General features: G+C 35.9%; 1 protein-coding gene across 1 annotated transcript; it reads left to right on the top strand.

Annotated features, from left to right (window-relative positions):
• The first annotated feature begins 201 nt into the window (after positions 1-201).
• Positions 202-9360, top strand: LOC128987670 (lipase member H-A-like). Its single transcript, XM_054408646.1, has 6 exons — positions 202-345; positions 1137-1288; positions 4491-4742; positions 7377-7568; positions 8574-8739; positions 9269-9360. The coding sequence occupies exons 1-6, from the start codon at positions 206-208 to the stop codon at positions 9357-9359; spliced, it is 993 nt and encodes a 330-aa protein (XP_054264621.1). The 5' UTR covers positions 202-205; the 3' UTR covers position 9360.
• Positions 9361-10731: the final 1371 nt, after the last annotated feature.

The raw sequence follows: 10731 nt of genomic DNA, 5'->3' as shown, positions 1-10731 counted from the left end.
TCGGCTCATTAGTCACATAGGAAAATTTTCAAAAAAAGTAGTTTGCGTCATGGTCATGAATGCAAGGGGCGATTCCAGCAGGTACGTTTTGGTACTTGACTTGCTGAAATCGCTTCTCATCTTGTTCATGCTTTTACCTTGCATCCATAATATAATCAATGGTTATTCAACTCTGTCACGAGGTTACGAGGTGGTGGACAACCAGATGCCAGTTACTGATGGAGAGGATGTAGAATGGATGTTGATGCCAGATGGTCAAGGCAACGTCCAGGTGGCCATCTTGTCTGGGGTCGAACCTCGCAACTCGGCTGGGGTTGACAGTGTCAACTTCTATCTGTACACGAGGTTAGAGGACACAATCAATTCTTTATGGCTGGAAATAAACATTATGGTTGTTGAAAAGATTCAAAATTTTACAAATAGAAATAATATCTAAATATAATCTTATTATTTAGCAATTGGTAAGAGTTGAAAATCAATATCCAAAATATAACTAACTGGGTAGCAAAGGGGTCATGATCGTCTACAAATTCAATGGTTCCTCTGGGACGATCAAGTGAGGTTGAGTCCAAAGTGAGATTGATTCAGTCCCAGTTGTCATTTTCCATTCAGCATCAATTAATTGCTGCTATATAATATAATTTTGCAAGAACAGCTAGTTTAGAACAATCCCTTAACAAAATGGATAGTGGTTAACAATATCTGAATCATCCCAAGATCTTATCTTGTACTTATCATTGAATCTGATAACTACTATAACAAATTAAATCATTCACATAAAAATCAGTCCTGTTGTAAAAACTATATCCTAATCTAAATCAGCTTTGTGAAGACAAGGCAACCCACCTAATAGGTCTAAGCAAAGGTAGTTTTTAATATTATTTCACTGTCTGAGTTTTTTCAATTAACTGTGTATCAATTACTTCAGCACTCCTCTATTACAACAGGTGAAGCTTAGATCGTCAATGGTTCATACGTACATATTATTTCTTCTAAATTTTGATTTACAAAGCCATCAGGTATATCACAAATCCTTACTTTGAGTAAAATACATTCAGATTCTTTTTGGAAATATCTTGTCTCTGGAGTGAGAATAAGGATAGCTGGAATGTACTAACTTGTAGCTTGGGTTGCAGGGACAACCCGACAAGGGCTGAGAGAAGATCCATGAATGACTCGTGCCTCCCGGTGTTCAAGTACTTCAAGCCACAACGGAAGTCCAAGCTCTTGGTCCACGGGTTTGGAGACAGTGGAGAGAACTCACTCATGTTTCCCATTTTGAGAGATGGTACGTTTTTGTGATATTTAAGTTTTTATTGGTAGCTATAATTATTATGATTAATTATCAACCATTGAGGGGACGCCACCTAGGTGCGTGTTTTAACCCAAATATGAGTGAAGGATGAGTGTAGAATGGTGTCTGATGACCTGTGTAGCTTTGTTACTGACTAAGATCAGCGGTTTCATTACTCAGGATCATTTATGAGTACTATACTGCTCTATAATGTAATGTCGAGTCTTACTTTTGGATGATACTTATCTTACTCAAATGGAATCATCAACAGTATTTTACTTTTACTCCTGATTTTTGTTGGAGGTATTTTAAAAATAACCAAAACTGAAGTTGTCATCCTCCCAGCAAGTGCAACTTGGAAAGGCACTTTGGCAACTACTAAAAAGGAACCGTAACCAACAAAGTAATTAGTGACTACATAATATTTCAATGTAGGCCTATTTAAGTTACTTGAGCAATTTCAGTTTATGTATCTGTCTATCTAAATAAGATATAGTGAAGCTAGTCCTGTACAGATATGAGCTCCTCTCAAAATCTGTCCTATTTATAATGAATATTTAACCAGGGAAAAGTAACTAATTACATAGTAAATCATTGATTTAGGATATTTGTTTGCAAATATATAGATATAGTAACCACAGTAGCCAGTCCAATATCAAGCCTTAAAATAATTAGATACCAGTAATACATTGGCAGCAGGAATATGTTGTCAGCGAAGTCAAGAGGTTATAGTGCTCGTGTTCAAATATGATTCCAAGCAAGATTTATTCTTGACCCAAATGCCTTTGAAATGAATTTTTTTTTATTTTCGCAGGCAAAGTTATGGCCACATGACCCTTTCTTACACTTAACCTGACATTCATAAATATAAAGAAATAATATTACAAAGGAGGTCACATCAGGACCGTCGCGTGGTTTTTGGCGCCCGGGGCGGGATGTTGCCAGGCCCCCCCCCCCAAAACTCAGAATGAGTGATGATGTCGCTATCTTTGTTTTAATCCCCAAAAACAGACACCTAAAGGGATTGAATCACCTTACAAAAATACTAGAGTCAGGAATCTGGGGGTTGATTATTAGGGATAAATTACTTAAATTTTCTATGAAAATCACTTTTTATTGATGATAACCAAATCCCAATTAATGTAAGAAAATGTTAAAATGTATAAAAAATACTATACTGTATGTGTTATTAATTAATACAGAGCAAATTGAAATAAATGAAATGTATGCAAAACCTCAAACCAAACCTACTCTGAATAGAATGTTTATACAGAATAAAAGAAAACCACGTTATCACATTTAGATATGAGATCCTAAACATTAAATGTACAAATAACTCTTAATCACTCATCAAACTAAGCTGGCAGCTCAGCTGAGACTGCCGTAGGAGAAAGGAGTGATTGGGGTAGGGGTGGTTCTCAAGGTCGACCGTCGGCCGGTCGGGCGAATTAAAAATAGAATACGGCAGCTACATGTACAGAGCAACACTGCGAACCGCAATATTAAGATAATTAAAACATTGCAATATATTAAGATAATTAAGTTGGGCCAGAGCCTTCAACTCCACAGTGGAGTTGATTGTTTAGGCTATTATTACTAAATTTAATTCAATAATATATTGATATTTAATTTGGAAAACATTGCAAATTATAAAGTGATTGGTATCAAATAATATGTATTTTTTCAATAAAGGCATACAACATAATATTCAACATTCAGATACACACACGAATAATAGAACTAGTATTCGTGGTTATACATAACTTTCCAAAATACGATATGTGCATCTAACTTTTTTAAATTTGTTGCATTAATTTTGCCGCGGCGCCCCCCTGACCGCGGCGCCCAGGGCGCTCTGGGTCACATGATGAGGTACACGCAATGTGATTCACATCGAAGAAGAACGAGACATTCGTGAACTACTCTGGGACACAAATTTAAAATGGGATTTGAAATATTTTGGGGAGCCTGTTTTCAAAATTGAAAAAGCCAATGACAAAATTTTAATGAATCTTTGATCATTTAATTTCAGGATGTGTGCCACAAGGTAGTATGGCGTGATAAGATCCACATGTCGCAGACAATAGACAAATTTTAAACAATAATTCTGTGACCGCTGGAGCATACCCGCCTGAGTCACAGTCAAGTCATTGATAAATGAGTTGCAGTAACTGAAGTGGGGTTAGTACAAGTGATTTGATAAAATGTTGTTGTGTGTTGTGGTAAAAATTCTGTAATCTTTTCAATGAATTTATGGAGGTAAAAACCATTTTTCGTGTGTCCGTAACTGCTATGTCCCAAGTAAAAAATGAAGAGTTGAAAGATATACCAAGATTCTTGACATTGCCGTAGTATGGAAGTGCTTTGCCACTAAATGTGATTGGGTTTATAGAGTCTAAGTCAATTGAAGGTCGAAGTCGAGAATGGCTAATGACAATCGGTTTCGTCTTTTCGAGATTTATAGTCCATGATTCTCAGTCCAAGTAACAATTTGGTTGACCTCTTTATTGATCCTTCTGACACAGTCGTTTTCGTTGTTTTTAAGTCGTCAGCGTACATGTGGTGTTTACAGTTAACCAAGGTAAAGTTTATGTCATTGACGTACAGTACGAAGAGCAGAGGCCCAAGGATTGACCCTTGAGGCACACCACATGTAACAGTCACCCAGTCGATCTCCTGTCACCAATCTCCACACATTGCTGCCTATCTGACATAAAAGATCTCAGCCATCTAAGAGAATTATGGGAAAACCCTATGACCCGTAATTTCCAAACCAGCAAGTCATGATGAACACAGTCAAATGCTTTAGAAAAATCAAATAGTGTTTGAATCGTTCATTGTCGACGCTCCACATCAAGTTTTTTGTCTTCAGTCACTCCCCTTTTGTCATTGGGTTACAATTGATGATGCTAAAGGAAAAACATTCAGTGTTAGAATTAAAGTAACAAAATCAGGATTAAGTCAGTTCCTTTACAAAAAACAATTAAATGACAACTATAACAATCAATATAATTGAACATTTTTAATTTCATAAAACGTCCACTACCATTTTATCAATAAAGTCAGCTTAACTCAAAAACTTTCAATAAAGTTTAAATTTTATAAAGATAGCTTTCATAATACTAATTAACCTTCACACACTTAATATATTATTGTTGGTAAATGAAAGTAAAATTGTTTTCTGAAATCTGTACAGCTTTCCTCGCTCGTGGGGACTACAATGTGTTCTGGGTAGACTGGGGCCAGATGGCCGCTACGCCGTGGTACCGTACAGCCGCACGCAACACAGCTGTGGTGGGGCGTCACACGGCGGCCATGTTGGATCACTTGTCACGCTCGACAGGCGCAGACATGCAGGACTTCCATCTCGTTGGGTTCAGTCTGGGCGCGCATGTCGTGGGACTGACTGGTAAAAACGTCCGTAGCGGCAAGATCAAGAAAATCACAGGTATGTGAAATTGTCTGATTTCAAAAGCTCTTTGGTTCTTCAGAGTTAAAAGATATTACAAAAATGGTGGAAAATGAGTATTGTTACTATGGGGTTGAATTTATTCTTTGAATATTGCTAATTCTGAGAGTGCAATACAGTATTTTGTCTTATTGTTGATAATTTTGATGGATTGGGCTTAAGTAAAAATAGGAATAGCTTGCTGTTCATAGTTGAAAAGAAAAATTTGGAGCCTAAAACTGAGTAGAGGTCGTGTATTTACACGATTTACAAAACCAGACATTTCGCCAATTCTATAATCGCAGCATCCTCAGTGGCCAAACTGAAACAGTCTCTCGCCAGAAGACCGAAAATTCAGTGACAACACCTGTCGTTCAAGCCAACGAATGTAGAAAATATTTGTTTTATAAGTTGCTACGATGGTTTTAGAAGGAGAAGCATTGTACAGTTAAACCTTGTTGGTTTGAAACTTTAGAATTTTTGTAATAGAGGAATTTGGAAATACAGTATCTATTTATGAGCGTGTTAGGTAATTGATTACTTTTGTTAGAGTGTTGGTTTTTGTTTGGAGAGTTAAATTGTTTGCAAAATTTCAATAATAATTTACAAAATTTATTATAAGCAGTGTGGGGGCTCAGTAACGCATTTCTATTTTGTAAATAATGTTTTCTGAACGTCCTAATGCTATTCCCAAGAGTCAAAATAAAAAGTACTAGTTGAACCCGTGCGAATTCGCACGAATAATAAATTAGGATATTATAGCAACGTCTTTAGAAGTTGCGTTGTTGTATCGGCGTTGGTCTTGAGCTCGATCGTTGGCTATATGTATTCTAAGTTCTTTTTGCTGTTCAGTAGGAGTATTTTGCAGGACGAAGCTCATCGTGCTGAAAACTTGCGCGTATGGATTAATATCAACAAAATGTTGAGTCAAAATGTCCCTGAGTTCAGTGCTGCAAGAGCGATTAGCTTTGTTTAGCATTCTTTCTTGAACAGCGGTTTCAACGTCCGTAGACATAAATTTGGGCACATGTGGGATGCTCCCCTTCTGACGGTTGAAAGGTGCCAATTGAGTGATAAATTGTGTCGTGCACCTTATACATGAAAGGCCCTCCACCGTTATGTTCTTCAATTTTAGCTCGAGTGCTGACCATTGCGAGCGCAGAGTTGTACGATCTAATGTTCTCTTTGTAGTTTCTGCTCAATTGATTTGCTATATTAAGTAGGCTCTGGATATAATAGATTTCTCGGTATGGTGGTGGATTCACTTTTCTTTATGGCAGCCGGATGAAAATCCTTCGCCTCGTCTTCTTTGTTCTTCTTTAAAATGTAGCGCACCACATTTCTGACATTTTAATACCATCTCGCCAAGTGAATGCTGCTGAGAATTTTTCAAAACCAAACAAAACAGCTGGGATTTATTTTTTTTTACTAATGTATTGACATCTGTTTTAGAATACAATAACATTCAAATCAATCACTATGTTATCCTTATGGAAGGAACTTTGAGGGCAGCCCACGCCCTTTAAAAGATATATTTTGAAAATCCAAAGCCAGTTTGCACATCTACACACCTAGACGAACATTTTGGTATGTGGGGTTAAATCTTAAAAAAAAGAGTCTTATTGTTCAAAAAGTTTCATGTCGCGTATTAAATATATAGATTGACCATTTTACAAGTACACTACTGGTTCATGGTTGTTAGAAGAATGATCTGGAACACATTGCATTCAAAGTTGACATTGGAATAAGCAAGTTAGCAAGGAGATGCGTGGTATACTTCAAAGCTTTTTAACCCTCTTTAAATCTATTCCAATAGTTAGCTTGCAATTGGGAAAAAGTAATTTTCTAAGCATTAGACCATAAAAAAGAGAAAAATAAAATAACAAGACTTATGGAAACAATATCCACTTAACTAAAACTTAATACAAACGGAAGAGCTTGGAACAGAGCAGTTCCAATAATTTTGATAATGATCTACATATTTATCTATTGTAGATTAAATACTTTTTGACTGCGTATGGACCACAGGCTTCTCATCACGGTCCCACTGCCCATGGCATGGGACGCCCGCTTCCCAAACAATCCACCTAACAACAAGAGCTCAGTGTAAGCTCAGGCTCGGTCAAAGGAGGGTGATATTTTGTACGTGTGGAGAAATATTGTTCTCAGTTTGCGTTGTGTAATCCGTTGTACACTAGCGGGATCTGTTGTATGTCAACCACAACCTTATATTTATGTGTGTGTAAGGGGCAAAGCGTGTGTTTTTTCTTGTACTATAGTAGTTAATTGAATTAATTTTGTAATAGTTAGTATGGCACATTTTAGAGTTATTTGGTTAAGGGTGAATTAGTGAATGACTTCATCAGGGCTCATAGAAAATCGGTGTGCCTCATGGGGGAAAGTTACTTGGTGCTTGGTGACTGGGATCCCATAATTTAATGAGGTCACTTCCTGCTGAGTTTATGTATATATATTTGTCTTGACACTGAATAAGTATTCTGTATTGATATTCAATATAAATTTCACAACAATAAATTACAGGTCTGCCTAAAAGATGTTTATATCATTTTATTAGCAGTCAACGTGTTAACCATATGTTATTAAATGTCTACAGTGACTTATGACTTGTTGCAGCTCTAGACCCTGCACAGGTGTTGTTTAAGACTGCTGGCCCTGATGACATGCTGGCTTCATCTGACGCTGATGACGTGGAAGTTGTTCACACATCGGGTGGATATCTCGCTTTCCAGAAAGCCCTCGGACATCGAGACTTCTACCCTAACGGAGGATCATGGCCACAACCCGGCTGCACTCTGGATTATGCAGGTTAGCAGTTTATGAGTGTTTAATTTGGATTTACAATTAATGTTTTAAGTTAATTCGATTTGATCTAATTGATTGGAGCATATGACAGATTGATTCTCTTAGAAATAGCGACAGAACTTGTAGAATCGTTATTGTAAATTTCAGCAAAGAAAAGTGTTATTCATTTCAATTCACAATAAAGGCTAGATGCCATTTAAACGACTAAAATAAACATCATTAACTCTATTATAATCTAACTTCTGATTTGTTGGACATTATAGTTACAAAAGTAAACTAAAGATTACAATTAATTAATTGCATCGATTGCACTGATTCAATCAAAACATCCAAATGCTTTGTCAGACTGAAACCTCTTTTGAAATATCATTAGTTAAATTTGAGTTTTCTGATGTGTGTAGACTGAGTATTTCACTTTTGTTTTAGAGGTTTTAGGGTAAAATTTGTACTTTACTCCTTGGTAACAATATGGCTCAGGAAAAGCAATTAACAATTAGATTGTTTTATTTAGTTAAACAACAAGAAACTAATGGCAAACAACCAAACACACACTAGATATTGGCCATTAGTGACAAACCATAAAACAATAATCAAATTTGCTTCATAAGGGGGATAGCGACTACAAGTAGAGTGTTATTCTTTCATAGTCCCTATATTTGTAACTAGTTTCACTACGGATATTGTACAAGTAGTTTTATACATTTATTATTAGGCCTACTTACTTTACCTTATCTGGTTGGCCACTCAAACCTAAGCAGGTTTTTGGCATCTTCCTCAGTCTTCCATTAATTCTTCCGTAGCATCAATTTTTCTCATGTCTTTTCGGACTTGGTCCCACCACCGCAATCTCGGTCTGCCCAGTGGTCGCCTGCTTGCAGGAACTGTGTCTAAAACCACTCTTAAATTTGACTGCCTTGGCTTATTTATTTTCATAATGTTTGGACAATACCCTATTTATTATTACTAGCATATAAAAATTTACCTTATCTAATTTTGTATTTTTTCCAGCTGTTTGTAGCCACCGAAGGGCTTACTACTATTACGAGGAAGCTCTGAAGAAGGGAAACGGATTCAAAGCCATTCCTTGTGATTCTTGGAGCGATTTCTCAAGCGGAAAATGCAAAGAGAATTCAGACAACGCCATTTTAATGGCAAACGACATCAAGAACGGAAAGTGAGACTACTTTTTGTATCAGCATTCAGCTAGGCTATATTATGCAACACTTTCATTACTATTGAATCTCTCTTGATTCATTATGCACTTTTATAAGGACGTAAACTTAAAGGGAATGCAAAGTGATTATAGTCCTTGCTTTGTGATTAGAAGATGACTAGTCATTTTGATCCTGATCGTAATAAATGGTAAAAAAAAAAACAATTTCTGAAACAACTACAGTGGAGTGTCCCAATGAATAATGACATCCGTAATCCGAAAGTCTGCTTAATCCGAAACCGAAAAAGAAATTTGTTTAACATTATTTTCCTCAGCTGTTGTCATCAGTTTTTGTTGTGTGACAAACAGTTAGTTGTACCTCGTCGAAGAATTCTGTAGCCAACTTAAACGTTGTATATTTTAGTAAACATTTAGCTTAATCCGAAATGGGTCCCAACCATTTCGGACTATCAGGACTCTACTGTACCAAACTTATCACTTTATTTTAATTGTGTTATAAATCCTCTATACATTTTTCTTTGATTTTTAGGGCTCGAGGAACATACTTTTTGGAGACAAATCCAGGTGAACCTTTTGGGCGATCTTCAAAAACAAAAAGGAGACCATCTACTGATGACTGACTATGAGAAATAAAAAATTGGTAAAACTAAAAGACAATAATTTTCTTCCTAATTTGTATGTTGGATACCTTTTGTGTTAAAATATGCTCATAGGTGGCATCCCCATCTCTAATGAATATGAATATATGAATATATACGGTATATCAGAATATTTTATAGGGTTCCACCCGCCGGCTGTTATCATGGTCCTACAAAAAAGAACCTTGTGGCATGATTAAAGTGTTTATTGAGTTAAAAAAAACTGTAAAATATTCACAAAGATCCAAAATATGCCCTGGATGAACTGAAACTTTGTAACTGTTTCTTTAAGTATTTACAAAATAATTTTGAAAATCCGTAAATTAGTCTTTTTCACATGTGATTTTAGCTTCTAAATAGTAGTTAAACATTAATTTATTCCCACCCATTGCAAGCTCTGATATGTTAAGGGCACAAAAAGCACACAATCATTAGAAGCAAATTAGTTTTAGAGTGTTGAGAGCTTGTACTGTAGAGGTAGGCTATGTTTAGAAACATTAAACATTAGCATGTTTAGCCGCCATCTTGAATTGACTGGGTAGAAAGGTAGAACCCTCTTAGTATATAATCCTTCCGTTTGTCAGATGGTAAACATATGGTGCTCTTTTCAATCAAATAGAACTCTCTTCTCAAAGAATCAAATTCTACATGCTAAAATCCAATTTTCATTCTTGATTGAAAAGATAAACGTTAAACCCACAAAATACTTGTAAATATTCATTTTCATTACACCTAACCACATCCTAATGCAAACAAGTTAGCTCTATTTCGCTCTATATCTTCAATATTAGCTGTATAAAGGAAAAACATAAATTTAATAATCTTTATAAGATCAATATATCTAAATTTACAAATGTTTTTTTCTCACATGGCTGAGACAGTTACCTTACAAGTTCAAGAAATCGTCTAACTATTTTTCAAAAATTAATCGAGTTGAAAGTTACAAGGTATAGATGTATATTACTACAGTGCATACACTACCGATATTCTAATAATACACTACTAATACTAAATCGTACACTTGGCATTTTAGAAGAACGCAATCATTGTTAACATAATACAGGATATAGTTTGAAATTGAAAGACATTAAACTATTTTACTAAACTTAGCTAGAGTTTTGAACCAAATTATGGCCCTCCCTTCATAAAGTTATCAAGCGACTAATAAAGTCCCCAATACGTCACTTGTATCACATTTTTGCAAATAAATTACATACCTAAGGTGACAGTGTCGGAGTGACATTTGCACAGGCTTCCTTCCATTGTTAGAGGGGCGGCCATAGATAAACCTTATTACAACTTTTGGCAATGAAGTTAATCCAATTGTATGCATTCCTGCTGCATGCTACTCCAA

This window comes from Macrosteles quadrilineatus, unplaced genomic scaffold, assembly GCF_028750875.1.
Source record: "Macrosteles quadrilineatus isolate MER2022 unplaced genomic scaffold, UCM_ALF_1.0 Scaffold_2__2_contigs__length_208266976, whole genome shotgun sequence".
Lineage (NCBI taxonomy): Eukaryota > Metazoa > Arthropoda > Insecta > Hemiptera > Cicadellidae > Macrosteles > Macrosteles quadrilineatus.
Note: the sequence above shows the minus strand (reverse complement) of the source record. Positions and strands in the feature narration are given on the sequence as shown.

Coding starts and splice junctions, on each gene's coding strand:
- LOC128987670 (XM_054408646.1), top strand. CDS start 206: ATGCCAGTTACTGATGGAGAGGATGTAGAATGGATGTTGATGCCAGAT. Junction 4,743..7,376: donor CAAGATCAAGAAAATCACAG/GTATGTGAAATT, acceptor GACTTGTTGCAG/CTCTAGACCCTGCACAGGTG. Junction 8,740..9,268: donor AACGACATCAAGAACGGAAA/GTGAGACTACTT, acceptor TTTGATTTTTAG/GGCTCGAGGAACATACTTTT.